The sequence below is a fragment of the Sarcophilus harrisii genome, chromosome 5 (assembly GCF_902635505.1).
Source record: "Sarcophilus harrisii chromosome 5, mSarHar1.11, whole genome shotgun sequence".
Lineage (NCBI taxonomy): Eukaryota > Metazoa > Chordata > Mammalia > Dasyuromorphia > Dasyuridae > Sarcophilus > Sarcophilus harrisii.
This window is the reverse complement of record NC_045430.1, coordinates 31,010,411-31,026,313: the sequence shown is the minus strand read 5'-3', so window position 1 is coordinate 31,026,313 and position 15,903 is coordinate 31,010,411. Positions and strand designations below refer to the sequence as shown.

The following is a 15,903-nucleotide window of genomic DNA, read 5'->3' as shown; positions in this document are numbered from 1 at the left end:
CTCAGGAGGTGAAATGGTCAAGCCTACTATGCCTGGAGGCAAGTGATCCATAGGCTAGAAAGGAACAGATTTCACCTCTCCAGGGGATATCTCAGTAGTCCCAATTGCATACAACTCTATTCTCCCCAATTGTAATCCCTTTCTCCCATCAGATTGTTTCTTGACTGATTGGTCAGGTCTGAGTACTGAACTTCTAAAGACTCTCTGGGTATAGCATCGGCTGCCATCTCACCCCAAGTATTTTTCTCTGGAGCTCTGGGGCTGGGTCCCCCATCCCATTTCCCTAAATCAGTCTACATTCTGATGCCCAATGGAAGCCTCTGTTGCATTTTTGACATGGGGTTTGGGGTCTTGTTCTCCCACCTTGTTTTCTCCCTCTCTCTTTATGCCAATATTGAGCTTTCAAATGCCCTACATTGAAAGCATTGATGAGTCTCTCTGAAGGTCCCTTGCCAAAAGGGACCCTGTATTCCCTTGTTCGGATCCTGGGAAGTCTGCATCATAGCCAAGCTATAAAAGGTATTTGTGCCCACTGTGGCACAGCATTTTATGATCTTCTCTAAAGGATAATCTTTGTGTAGTCCCAGTATAATTCTTTTACAAACCTCATTAGCATGTTCTTTAGCAAGTTGTCTTATCATTATTTCTATTGCTGCATTTTCACCAATAGTTCATATGACAGCTGTCTGCAGACGTCCCACAAAAGGTTCACTGTTTTTGTGAAGGCCTCCCCTCTATCTTGTCTAGAGGGTCCCCCATGCTTTGATCATAGCAGAAGCAATTTGCTCATATGCTGCTATAGGGTAATTGATCTGTTCTGAAGTGTCTGCATAACAACCTACACCTGTTAGTTGGTCACAGGTGATTTGTATATTAGCTAAAGTTTGCCTATTTTGTTGGGTTTGTATCCTACAGAGTTCACTATACTCAGAAAGCTACAACAAGTTTTGTGCAAGTTCCACTCATGTTCTTGCTATAGATTTCCAATCGCTAGGGCTTGAAATTTCATAAGCCAAATTCCCTAATAACATTTTTACATAAGATAATGTAGCCCCATAGAGTGCAAGCCTTTTTCAGATCTTTGATAATTTCTAGATTGAAAGGAGTACATCTTCTTTTGTCTTGATCTGAAAAGTTAAGCTGTTCAATCACAGGATAAATTTCCATTCTCAAATCAGCTTTATTCTGCCCTTCCTCTTTGGCTTTAAATAGTGCCTTTTGCAATAGAGTCATAGGAGGGATTGGTTGCTGGGGAGAGGTACTGGTGGTATCACTCCCCCTCCCACTCCTCCTCCACCACCCCAGCCCAAAAAGGTGAAGTTGATGGGGAAGGTCAAAGGCCTGGTCAGGTGTAGGTGGAGATGAAGCTGAGCTTTAAGAGTGAGAATCACCTTTTAAATTCATTCAACTCCCCATGCCTTTTGGCTATTTTATCAGTATCACCCCCCCTTCTCTTTCTCTTTCTCCTCCCACTTCCTTGTCTGGCTGTTCTCCTTAAAACTTTTCTTTTTCTTAAAACTTGTGAGATTCTTTAAGGTGAATTATATTAGGTTGTATATATAAAATGTTTCCCTAGAAATTGAATCAGGACCATTATCATTGTAATATTCACTTGGTTACTCTCCTACTAATTTCCAATTATCTACCTCTATTTCCTCTTCCTGGAAGAACCAAAGGGACATGGATTCTAATGGTTCTAAGAGTCCACCAATCTGCTCCCAAATTACAAGCAAACCTTGCCTCTTTATTACCCTAAGTATGCTTTCTATAGAGCTCCCTCAGGGTGGTGGTGGTGGTGGGATAGAGGAGAATCTTTCCTAATATCTACCCCATTTCAGCTAGAAAATGAAAATTAACTCATTTAACCCTTAACAAAGTTCCCTGTTTCCTGGTCACAGGGACTTCTTCACTGAAATTATGATCCTTAGTACACGTTGGGGCGCCAAATGTAATTTCTGGACTAGCTCCCTGGAGGGCCTCAGGATGGTTCAGTCGGAGTCAGGATTAATCAAAGTTCTTGGTCTTTAGGGGGAGACGTGAAGGAGAGAGGCAAGCTGCACAAGGCTTGCCAAAGATGTATCCTGCATTCTGGAGTCCAGAGTCTCCAGCCTCTCTCCTTCTCCTCCTGCCACCAAGTGACTCTGAGTTCTCTCCACCAGCCCTCCAATCCTTGCCCACAATTATCTCACTACCAAAACATTCAGCAAGCTCCAATGGTGAGGAGAGCCATCACATCAACATCTCATCTAAATATGTATATAGAGCCATTATCTCACATCAAATAAGAAATTAGCCTTAAGTTTTCTGTTGTCTAATTCAAGCATACCTTTTTTGGATTTTCAGCCCTCTATACTTAATGCCTTTTTCTTTGGTATCATCAAGTCACAGTCCATTTACAACAATACATTCCCTTCATATGATGCTTTCCCTGACCCCAATGAGACATACAGTTCTTGATAGTTAGAGGTATATTTTTCCCACCTAGGGATGTAAACGGATTAGCCTTTAAAAAATATACATTTTCCCCTCTTTTATTTTCTCCATTTCTCTTGAGTCCTGAGTTTGTAGATTAAATTTTCTGTTCTGTTTTTTTTAAAGAAAACGCTGAAAGTTTCTTACTTCACAGAAGATTTATTGCCCCCTATGAAAGATAATGCTCAGCCTAGTTGGGCAGTAACTTTTTGGTTGTAATTCTCAGTCCTTTGCCTTCAAGCATATATTATTCCAGGCCTTCCAATCCTTTATTGTAAAAGCTGCCTGATCCTGGGAAATTCTGACTGTTGCTCCTTGATAATTGGAATTGTTTTGTTTTGTTTTGTTTTTCCTAACAACTGGCAGTACTTTTTCTTTGAGGTTATAGTTTTGGAGTTTCACAATAATATTTCTCAGGGTTTTCCTTGTGGGATCTCTTTCTGATGGTGATGGATGGGTTCTTTTAATGAGTATTTTCCCCCTCTGTTTCTAGAATATGAAGGCAGTTTTATTTAATCATCTCTTGATGAATGTTGTCCAGTCTCTTTTTTTTTGGTCATGGCCTTTGATTTTAATTGGTCAATGATTTTAAATTGTCACTTTCAGATCTATTTTCCAGGTTGGCCATTTTTTCCAATGAAATATTTATCATTTTCTTCCTTTTATCATTTGGTGGTGTTTCACTGATTCTTGTTGTCTCAGAAAGTCATTAATTTCCATTTGCCCCCTTCTAGTTTTAAGTTTAAATTTTTTCTCATTTTTTCTTCTACCTCTCTTATTTGCCTTTTGAAATCTTTTATGAGCACTTCCAAAAATCCTCTCTGAGCTTGAGACAAATTCATATCATTCTTTCAGATTTCCTCTGTCGATATCTGAGTTGGTGTTTTGGTCTTCCCTATCACCACAGTAGCTCTTGGGCTTCACCTTCATTTTTTCAAAAATGTTGTCTAAGCTACTTTTGTCATCATGGTTTTCAGGTAGTCTAATAATTCTTAAACTGTTTCTCCTGTCCTTATTTTCCAGGTTATTTGTTTTTCCAATGAGATATTTTACATTTTCTTGTATTTTTCAGGTTTTTGCTTTGGCTTGTTTGATTCTTGATGTCTCATTGAATGATTTACTTCCATCTATTCAATTATTTTTAGTGAATTATTTTCTTCAATTAGCTTTTTTACTTCCCTTTGCATTTGGCCAATTGAACATTAAAATGAGTTGGGTTTATTCCCCCATTTCACAAATTCTCTTTTTCAAATAATTGTTTTCATTTTCCATTTCCACAAAACTACTTTTAAGGAGTGGTTTTCTTCAATTTCTGTGTTTCCTTTTCAAATTTCCATTTTCTTTCTCAATTTTCCTTCTAACTCTCTTTTAAAATCCTTTTTGAATTCTTCTAAGAGAATCTTTGAGTTAGAGACCAACTTACATCATCACCTCTTGAGGTTTCACCTGGAAGCATTTTGCCTCTAGTGTCCTCAGCATTTCAGGTCTGTTCTTCCCTGTCGCCATAATAGCTTTCTGTGGTCAGAGTTCTTTTTGCTTTGCATTTTTAAAGGCTGATGAATGCCTTTACAGGGGCAGAGGGGGAATGGGGAGAGTCTTCCAAATTTCTTCTACAAGCAACAATAGCTTCACACTTCCCTAGGGGCCAGGGCTGCTGGCTTCCTTCCAGTGCAGTGTAAGTGTGACCAAAGCCTGCTTGCTAAGCTAGATTTCAGAGTCTCACTCTTTGCCTTCTGTGGTTGTATTGCAGGTCTCACAGTTAGTCTGCTCATCCACTGGTTTTTGAACCAGGTCAGAGTAGCCAAATAGGTGCAGTATTTTGGCTAAAAGACTCCCACTGGATTTCTTCAATGGGCAGAGGCCACTACAACCTGGGTCCCTGTGCTGCACCTCTGTTGGGCTACCTCAAACTCTTTCTCACCATTTTGACAACCTTTACTGAAGTTCTTCCAAAATATCTTCTATTGGAAATATGTTACACTCTGAATATTTGTGGGTTCTGTCTCTACAAAACCAGTTCAGAGGCTTGATCTGGTGTTGACCTGAGAGAAGCCAACGAGAGCTCAGACAAAGACTGGTCTGACATAATTGACTCTGCCTCCTTGCTTTTATATTTTTTTTTAAAATACTATAGTATTATATCTCCTGACCATATCTAAATAGGGAAAAGCATTAGCTACATTGTTCTGTATGAATTTAGCTGACTTGTTCAGACCCTCCACCCTATGGAATAGTATCTAGAACTACCATTTTATGCTGCAAAAAATGGCATAATGTCTTTAGCTTACTTATGTTTAAATGGGGAGAAAGAATGTAAGAGTCATATTTATTACTCAAATAACCATTACTAGATAATCCAATATGTATTAAGCTCTATACAGAAATCTTAATTCCAAAATACATCAGGGAGTAGAGGGAATTCTAAATTCTCAGTCTCTGAAGACACAGTGAATACTCTTGCAGGTCCTAACCAGTTGGCAAAATGGCATAATAAGCTGTCTTTTACAACTAGGAGTCATCAGTTCAAATCCACTTGTGATACACCCGAATTGATTGACCCTATCCAGGTTGCTTAACCTCTCAGTGCCTCAATTTATTAATTCATAATAATTACTCTATCAATGAAGGTGATTTTTATAATCATGATTTCCATACTAATGAAATTTCATATTTACTTGAATATAACCATTTCAGAAGCAATCTGGCAACATTGGGATGGATGATTTAGAAAAAGTAAATTTTGGAGAATGGATATGAATCAAATAAAATAATATACACAGTGAAATGGGCAAATGGTCATTTCTTAATTCTTCCCCTTATATTCGTGTAATGGTTGATAGAAAGAAAAAAGTGCTTATTTTACTGTACAGCTGAATATTTTTGAACTATATTTTGCAGTCAAAGGTCAGAAGAAATAATAGATGTCCATTGTACAGGATAAGATTTGTTTTTATTTTTTGCTTCCCTGCCCAGGAAGGCTTGAAAAGACAAAAATACATTGGTTTGCTGTTCATTAATCCTTTTGTTCTAATGACTGTCGAGGTGTAGACAAGTCACATTGTTTTAGACCTCTTGCTCATGAAGAAGAGGTAGAGATATGTCTTACTAAACAAAGTCTCTGGATTTCCCTGATTTACATAATGGAGCAAGCAAGTCATGCCATGTCATGCTGCATGTGGCAGTACTACATCTCCAAACATTCCATCTGTGAGAACTGTGGTGATCAAAGTCAATTTCTCAATGTGGCCTTTTTTTAATTAGTTCCATGAAAAAGCCCAGATTAATTATGTTATGGCAGCTTGTTCCTTCTATTTATGGTATCTGCTAGAGATAATTGTGCTCTATTAGTGTGAAGCAGTTAATGTAACCAAATCACTCACAGATATCTAATACTTTATGACCACCTATTTCTACTCATCTCATTCTACTTAGACATTTATCTATAGCACAATTCCATTTCAGTAATATTGTCATTGCTCAAAAAAAATTATAGAAATGCTTTAAAATTATTCTTTTCATGTTACACATTATAGAAGTACTTTAAAGTTATGCTTTTCATCGTCTATTTATGTATTAAGTTTTAATTATATTTTACTTTTTTTCCCTACAATAGCAGAAGGAAGTTCTACAAGCGATTCTGTAAGCAGGTAGGCTTTGTATCAGATATACATTTCTTTTAATTAATCCTCTTGGTCCAGTCTTCAATCAGTTTTTCAGACCAGTACAAAGCAGACTCTCATGCCTCCAAAAGTCATTATCTTTAATTTCAACAATTTCCACTATAACATTAATCCATGTTTTTTTTTTATATTGTCTTTCAAAAAATTAGCTTTAATAAATACCTACTTGATGTATGAGTATATGCAAGTATATTATGTATATGTCCATTATTATGTATGTACATATATTTATGTGTGTGTATATATACATAATGTGCAATATAGAAATAATATACTAAAATATAAACATCCAAAGAGACACACACACACACACACACATGCACATAGTGTTTCTTTAACATGTGTATATTTACATAACTGGCAGCTGTTCTACATTAAAAGAGTTGCTTGTGAATGATGAAGGGTTAAGTGACTTGATTCAACTCACAACATCAGTATGTAACAAAGGAAATATTTGAATCCATTATATTTTTACTATTTCCTACGTCCTATCCACAATGCTCTACTGTAACTATTAATAAATAGTTATTGGATGAATGAAGAATGAATGGAACTGTCCATTTAATCACACCACATAGTAGCCACTTGAGATGAATTCCTAACAAGACTTTGAAGGTACATCTGCAGTGCAAATATGTATCATCTTATACTTGTGGTTGATGGTTGATGGACATGTTGCAGCATTTACATTATTCTTATTAATGGGGCCAGATGAGTTCTTTTATTAGATTTTAATTTAAGGGGAAACAAATGTGAATATGAATTTGAATCCTTAAGAATTTAGAACAAATAAAAGATGAAAAGTTAACAAATTCAGGAGACTTTCAGAAATTAAAAGTGACTTTTAAGTTGAAGGAGAAAGACTTCATTTAAAGGAAGAAAAGAAAGTGAGTTCAAGGAGATGGAGGACATAAAGCAAACCAAAAAAAAAAAAAGGTGAAGTCTATAAGGAGGCGGAGGTGGTGGTGAAGGAGGAGGAGATAGTGAAATCCAACTGAAATAGGAGAAGGATGCTATAAAATGACCAAAAAAGTAAAGTCACTTGGCAAGTTTCAGAAGAAGAGAAAAGAAATTGGGCATGTATATCAAAGAATTAGATGATAAAGGATGAAAGAAAAGAAAGGAAGGGAAGGAAGAAAAGGGAGGGAGAAGATAGGAAGGTAAGGGAGGAAAGGAAGGAAAGGGAAGGGAGGGACAAAGAAAAAAGAAAAGCTGTCTTATTGCTAACACATCCTAAGGAATTGGCAAAAGAAGTGCTTTGGGGTTAATGGAAAGGGAATGGGAGTGGGAATAAAAAACTGGATTCAAGTTTCCATTTTGTCACACTCAGCAAGTGACCCGGGCAACTCTAATAGTTGCACGTCTGAATTATTTCTTCTCTGAAAGTGCCCTGTACTATTCACTCTCAAGTCATATACCTTACCCTCCTTGAATTCTGGACCCCACTACCCTCTTCCTCCATATTGACAAATCTGGCATTGAAACTCCCTGAAAGCAGATTATCACAGCAATTGTAAAAACTGTTTCTAGCAAGGAAGGTAAATGATTGCCCTTATAACACTTTTCCGAGACCTACTATTATCTACTCTTATATCTATCAGGCAACTAGGCAAAGCAGTGGGTGATGTCCTGGGTTTGGAATCAAGAATACTAATCTTTATGAGTTCTAATCTGGATCTGATACTTATTAGCCTGTGATTCCAGGCAAGTCCCATGTAACCCTGTTTGCCTCATTTTCATCTGTGAAATGAACTGGGAAAAGGAATGGAATTCCACTTCAATACCATTCCAAGATGCCAGATGGGATCACAAAGAGTCAGATACTGCTAAAATGATTGAATAATAAGAAACACAACTCATATCTAGATAAGAAACCTGTGGAAGGTAACTCTAAGAAAAAATAAGACTCACAGTGGAAGTATTTGTGAGAACCTACTAGGGAAGGCACAGAAAACAGACTACAAATAGATTCCAGGGTTTTGATGATTCTGTGATTTATGTCCTATTTTGTTCATTTGTCAACTTTAGAAGTGTGTAAAATTAAAAATGAAATTATTCTGGAGGGTAGACTCACTGACAACTTTTATACTAATATTTTCTTCTCTATCAAAAATGAATCTTGGAATAGTAATAGTTCATATATCCTGCTCTATTAAGTCATCTTTTACAATGTATAACTTGGTGATAAAGCATCTTGCACTTGTTTATGGTTGACTTCTAGAAATAAAAGTAAATTTTTGGTTTCTTTTTTGAAAGTGTCTCTGACAAACCAGGATCTGGTGATCACTTATCAAGCACAGATGATGAATTGGATTTTGACATGAAGGTAAAGTTTCTTTATTTTTCTTTTACTGAAATTTCAGTTTTGAGGGTGCTTTGCTTTGTTAAAAGTATTTTAAATGTAGCATACAATCTCTTTAGTATATAACTTGAAAGATCCAAATGAAGTTAAATGGACCCAAATGATTTTAAAACAAATATGCTTTTGTTTTTTTATGTTTTCTTTCAAGTTTCCCCACCTCTACCTGTTTTGTTGTGTTTTTCTTTTTTTTAATTTTCTTATAAAAACTAGGTGAAATCAACTTTTATACAAGATATTTCTGCCAATATTCCTATATCGTTCTATATCGCAAAGAAATATACCATATTTCTTTGTACTTTTATATTTATTTATGAACTGAAAAAAGTACTAGATTTGGAGTGAAAGACCAGGCTTAATATCTCATGACTGTCATTCTAAAATAAATTATATTTTAAAATCTTTGTTTTCTAAGTGATATTTAAGGTTTCTTCTAGCTCCAAAATTGTGATCCATTCCATAATAATAATAATAATAACACTTTTCCCTAAATGTTGGTTGTACAGGGTGCTTCCAATTTTTTTTTACAAGTAGAGAAGCTATGAAAGTTTTTGTATACATAAATCCTATTGTTCCTTCTTTGTTCTTTTTAGGATTAATTCTCAATAATGGAATCAAGAGACAGAATCAATTTTATGATTATTGTATGTTGTTTTCTAAAACACCTTGATCACCATGCAGTCCTTCTAGTGGTATATGAGAATTTCCCACTACTAGCATTTTTTCTATGACATTTTATTTATTTTTTAAAATTTATTTTATTTGAAAAAGCAATAAAAAAAGAAAAACAGAAAAGGAATACAAAACAAAATAAAGCAAACAAAAGAGAACATTGTCACATACCCTACAAAACTTCAGGAACGATTCAAAACATATAGCAACAAATTACCAGATCAAGAAAGTATATATATATATATATATATATATGTGTGTGTGTGTGTGTGTGTGTGTGTATGTACATATATATGTGTATATACGTATATGGAGAGAAATTTATGTAGAGATTTATATTAGTAAAAGAAATTATATTCATGAATATCCATTTTTTTCTTCACTTCTTTGAAAATTGTTTTGTCTGCTATATGACTTATTTTACTAATTTACTTTACTCTTTTTTCCCCTTTCATCCCTCCTCCCACCCTGAAGCAAGCTATAGCTAAAAGATATATTATGTAGATAAATCTATATATATATATAGATATATCTACACAAACACACTCACAAATACACATCACGTACACATGGCTTTCCTATCTCTGCTGACTCTTTAATTAAATTCTGCTCCACAACTTGCCTTGTTATTACTTAACCTTCCCCCTCTGAAGGATCTTTCCCTTGCCTTCTTTCTTCACTCTTTGCTTCCCTGTCTGCCCATCCCTTTGCTCTTATTTCTTTGTAGTTGGGAGGGTCCTATACTCTTCATGGTATATATGTAGTGTTGACTATTGAACCGATTCCCATTTTGAGTAGGTTTTCAGAACTGAGTCTTCCTTCCCCCTCTCTAATGCCGGATTCTTCTTTCACACCTCATTTGTATCCCATTATTACTATTTTTACCTTAACTCTGACAGAATTTATTTTTGTGGATGTGAATCTTAAACATATAGTGTACATTTCCCATGTTAAAAAATTTATTGATGTATAACATTTTGTCTATGTTGAATTCCTTAAAAGTGATCTTTGATATTGACTCTTATATGTTAAATTTTCTGTTAAGTTCCGGTTTGATTGATAGAAAGTCCTGAAAATTTGCAAATTCATTTAATATAAACAATTTTGCTGGATATGATATTTTTTGCCACAGGCCTAGGTTTTTGTTTTTGTTTTTGTTTTTGTTTTTTGATTATGGGTAGATTGATCTGGAGTCTGTGGTCTTTTATTGTAAGGCCTCATAAATCTTGTACCATTCTAATTGTAGCTCCAGCATATTTAAATTGTTTTTTTTTCTTGCTTCAAGCAAAATTTTCTCATTGATCTGAGGATTTCAAACTTTGGTAGAAATATTTATGTATTTTCCACAAAAGATCTTTTTGAAGTGATAATCAATTTTTTTTCTATTTCTACTTTCCCCTAATGTTCTGTTACTCCAGGACAGTATTCTTATTATTATTTCCTGCACTGTTGTTTCAAAGTCATTTGGCGGGGGGAGTCCCAACTTTCTGGCAGTTCAATTATTCCTATATTTTCTTTTCTTGATCTCCTACTCAGATCTGTCATTTTTCAAATAGTATGTTTCACATTCTAGTCTGTTTGTTATTTCTTCATCTCTCATAGCTTTACTGGCTTTGAAAAAGCCCAAATCTAATGGGCTTTGCTCAATTCTCATCTTTGAGATTCTGTACCTCTTTTTCTACTTGGTTAACTTTTTTCATAATAATTTTTTTCATATTTTTCTTAGATGGCTTTTATGTTATTTTATTTTATTTTTCAGTTTTTCCTCAGTGTCTCTCACTTTGAATTCTTCTATAAAGTCTTTCTGGACAGATAACCATTTCACATAACTCTTTGAGGTAGAAGCTTTTTGTTACTAAAGAGTCCTCTGAAGATGAACCCTGATCTTCTCTGTTCCCATAATATGTTTCAGTGTTGGGGTTCTTTCTTTATTGGTTCAATTTTTAAAATAAGGCTTATTAGTGTAAGCACCTCTAATCATGGATGGAGCTTCAAGCTTCCCTTGAGCTCTTCACACTGATCAGGAATCCCAAACCAAGAGCTCCATTCTCCTGCAAGTGCGCACAGCCAATAGGATCCCTTTTCTACCGCTTCTGTACTCACCAGGTGCTGATTCCTTCTTGCCTACAGCCTTGTCTCAACAGCACAGTGGGGATTCTCAATAAGCTGAGCTTCACTATGTCTTCCTGGACTCAAACCCCAATAGGACTCACCCCAATCAGTGGGATGAGGTGAGGGTCTCTATGGTTTCTACCAAGGCTTCAGCCATACTCAGATTCTGCCAAGGCTTCAGCCATACTCAGCTAGCTGTGGGATCCCCACTTGATATTTCTGTGGGGCTAGCCTGGAGTTGTTGACAGAATATTTCTCAGTCTTGGGTCTTTCCAGTTAGTTCTTTTGGGGTTATATCAGAAGCCTTCTTCTGCTCCAAATTATCTTGATCTTGCACCAGTCTCTATTCACCCTGAGGCACAAATTTTACTATTTGGGGAAAATTTGGAAAGCTTGAAATTTACCAAATTACTCCTCTATCTTCCTCCCCTCTTTGTAATTTTTGACCTTCTAGATGCTATATAGGCTTTTGTTGATTTTTAAGTTTCTCTGAGTATTGGAAAATTGGAACATTTATCATGAAGTTAATGATATATTTTATTCAATCATTTCTTCATTTTGAGGTATTTGACTAAATTTAGAGGTATGTATCACATTAATCCTCAATTGTCTTGGAATTAATTAGAAAATGACTTTAAAGTCAAAGCTATACATTGAACATATGGGAAAGAGAGGATTAGGTTCTTATGACCACCAAAGTTCATAATCTTTAACTAGAGATGATTGATCATACTATTTCTAACCCCAATTTAGAGGCCTTCTCTTTGAAGTAATTTTCTGACATGACCCCAGGTTAATCCCTAGTCTTTGACCTTTTTTCAGCTTCTTTTTCTCAATAAATTTAAGCTCCTTGTAGGGAAGGCAATCTTCTCTTTTGCTTGTATTGGTATTCTCAGCACTTGACATTGTTTCTGACATAAACACACACACACACCCATATATATACACACACACACATATATATATGAATATTGCTTAATAGGAATTTTTAAAAGCTATATAATCTTGTGATCCTAAAATTAATTATAGTTTTATTACTGTATGATTTGCAAAGTTTGTAAATTTGCCTAGACAAGGAATGCACAGAGTTGTTTAATCTATAAAAATAGGACAGACAAGACCAATGAAGGGACTAGTAGAGGCTCCACTAATTTGCTACATTGTGGATCTCATTTTGTTCTCTACCTTGCATACAGGTTGTGGTCATGGAAGTGAAATGAGGTTACTAACTAAATCACACAAATGCTTGAAGTTAAAAGCATATAAATGTTAAGGGTTGAATGTATGTATTACATATTCTCATTATCCAACTTAATTTGTATAAATATTTGAAATATTTTCCAAATTTTTTCTATTCTTGTAGTTTTAAAAGCCTAACTTTTATATTATACGGATCCTGTATAGACATACCTATTGATTTTGTCTCCAGTACTTATTCTGTTTGATGAAGTGTATCTTGCATAGTAAATCAAAAATCTTATTCTATTTATTACAGATTTTAATTTTATACATTTAAATTAATAAGGACAGCTAGATGGGTGAGCAGTTAGAAAGTGGCCCTGGAATAAGGAAGATCGAAATTCAAATGTGATCCCAGATTTTACAGTATAATAACTGTGTGATCCTGGACAAGGCACTTAACTCCAATTGCTTCACCCCCCAAAAAAAAAATTTAATCCCTATTAGTAGAGTTTATTGTAGTGTAGAGTGGGAGATATAATCTTCCTTGTAGACCTTACCTTTCACTGCTTGCCTAAAATTATAGATTAATCTTCATTTATCCCATTTCTTTCTCTCTTCCTCAATCGAAGTAAGCTTTACTTCTTACCATATTTTTCAACTATTTTATGTTATAGTTATTAGTATAAATATTTCATACTATACCTCCTTGGGAAAAGAACATCGTTTTTACCTCCCATTGAATCTGGTAGAGAACTTACACATAGAAATATGATTGGTAAACTTTTTTCCTTAGTGAATTTATTGTATTAGTAATGAACTACATATAATTAATAAGTAATCGTTTAATCACTTATCCCATACTAGACACTACACTAAGCACATTATATTTGATTCACACAACAGCCCTTAGAGGTAAGTACTGTTATCATCACCATTTTATAGATGAGGAAACTGAAACAAATAGCTGTTAATTGGGTTGGGTTCAGGGTCACACAACTAGTAAGTGTCTGAGACAGCAAATGAACTCAGATCTTTGTGAATGCAGCCTTGGTGCTCTAACCATTATTTTTGTCCAAATATCCATTTCCTTCCTTTTCTTTTTTGGTAGCTATTTTGGGGTTTGTGACCCATATTTCTTTCATTTGTAAATATTGGGTTCCAATTTCATAGTTCCTTGTCTTTAGACATTCGTGAAAAACCTATTTTGATTCTGTCTGTTACTAGGCTGCTTGCAGTAAAGGGGCAATATATTGTGGTGGCAGGGACAGAGGGCACTACAAAGAACAGAAGGGATGATATCAGGAATCAAAGGATTTAGGGAGGCTTTTCAGCATGCAAGCAATATAGGTTGAGATTATATATCATAAATTTGTGGTGGTCCCATTTGGAATGGATGAATGATTTTCTAATTTTTAAGCCATTTCTACAGCTAGTGTCTGAGACTTAAATTTAATTCATGAAGATGAATCTGCCTGATTCCAAGCTCAGGCCACTATCAAATACGCCAATATTTCTTTTTTTATTTTTTTATTATAGCTTTTTATATACAAGACATATGCATGGGTAATTTTTCAACACTGACCCTGGCAAAAACTTCTGTTTCAACTTTTCCCCTTCTTCCTGCCACCCCCTCCTCTAGGTGGCAGGTAGTCCCATACATATTAAATATGTTAAAAGTATATGTTAAATACAATATATGCATACATATTTATACAGTTATCTTGTTGCACAAGAAAAATCAGATTTAGAAAAAAGATAAAAAATAACCTGAGAAGAAAGAAAAAAACAAAAATGCAAGCAAATAATAACAGAAAGAGTGGAAATGTTATGTCATGGTCCATACTTATTTCCCAGTGTTCTTTCTCTGGGTATAGCTGGTTCTGTTCATTACAAATCAATTGGAACTGATTTGGATCCTCTCCTTGTTGAAGACAACCACGTCCATCAGAATTGATCATCATGTAGTATTGTTGCTGAAGTGTATAATGATTTCCTGGTCCTGCTCATTTCACTTAGCATTAGTTCATGTATGTCTCTCCAAGCCCCTACTGGTCATTTCTTACCGAACAATAATATTCCATAACATTCATGTACCACAATTTATTCAGCCATTCTCCAGTTGATGGGTATCCCTTCAATTTCTAATTTCTAGCCACTACAAAAAGGACTGCTACAAACCAGTATTTCTAAGGGGAATTATGTACAAATGATATTTTCTTCTCCCATATTATTAGCATGTGAAAAATAGTATTATATATATATACATATATTATGTAATACAATCATGACAATCATAATTATATACTGAGTTAGAATTTTATTATTAATTACAAGTTTAGCCTGTGTGAAAAACTATATCATAGCCTTGCAGCACAATGTTTACCAGAAATACCTCCCCTAAAGGAAAAAGATAGAAGAGTAATCTTGAAAAGTAAAAGCATGTGTCATCATTCTTTTGAAGAAAATGTTATAAAAACATTTTATTTTATGGAGAACCCTCATTTCTCTCTAAGGGCAAATTCTTCACAATTTATCAGAAGAAAACATTCAGGAGTGCTTTCATCGGTGAGCTTATTTACTATTTTCTTGATCTTTTCATTTGATCAGCATTGCCATGAAAAGCTCCTGGAAATATCTGCAAAACGTATAGTTGTATCAACAAATCAAAACACAAAAGACAGTGATTCATTGGGACAACATGAAGGTAAGATATTATGTAGAAAGTCGGGTTTTTATTAAAAAAGAAAAAGTAAAATGGCATCTTGGAGCTCGAGAAATAGGAGCTAGAATGTGGGGTTGGTATAGAATCTATCATCAAATACACAGAAGAAATTGCATGAAGTCCTAATGCCTCTCACAGGACCTATAAAGAGTATGACTAAAGGCTTGCCTGAGCAGAAAAAAAACAAGAAGAGATATTGGAGAGAGAAAAGTTCAATGGACAAAGAGAGAACAGAAATAGATATATATATAATGTGAAGTGACTGATTGTATCTAGGAATTATCTCTGTTAATATCCATCCAGTCTTTGCATTCTGCTTAGTTTTAGGAAACTGAATAAGCTACTTTTTAGTTTACTTTGTTAGTTATACAAATAACTACCTCTTTGATAAGAGGTCATGTCACAGACTGGGACCTTCCTCATTTCAGGCCTGCCTCAGCCTTCATTGATCTCTCTCATCCCCAGATGCTGAAACCTTTGGTTTATTTATTCCTGTGTATTTTAGATAAAATATAAAGTGAAGAAAGTATGTTATAAAACTTCATTTTTAAAAAACTGCTGATTAAAGCCTAGATTATTTTGTTTCTGTTCAGACCCTTATACTGTACAACTGAATACAGGAAATGGTAACAAAAGTGACAAAAGGTGAAAGAAAGTAGACAGCAGGAAGTGAGAAACATAGGTGGTGGAAAATGGCAACCAAA

General features: G+C 34.9%; 1 protein-coding gene across 1 annotated transcript in view; it reads left to right on the top strand.

Moving 5' to 3' along the window:
- The window catches only part of LOC111721221 (POTE ankyrin domain family member A-like), a 90,609-nt gene that overhangs the window by 72,113 nt on the left and 2,593 nt on the right, over nt 1–15,903 (top strand). The window contains exons 13-15 of the mRNA XM_031938308.1: nt 6,086–6,119; nt 8,409–8,478; nt 15,085–15,181. Coding sequence (XP_031794168.1) covers nt 6,086–6,119; nt 8,409–8,478; nt 15,085–15,181 — 201 coding nt within the window. The remainder of the gene's footprint in view (nt 1–6,085; nt 6,120–8,408; nt 8,479–15,084; nt 15,182–15,903) is intronic.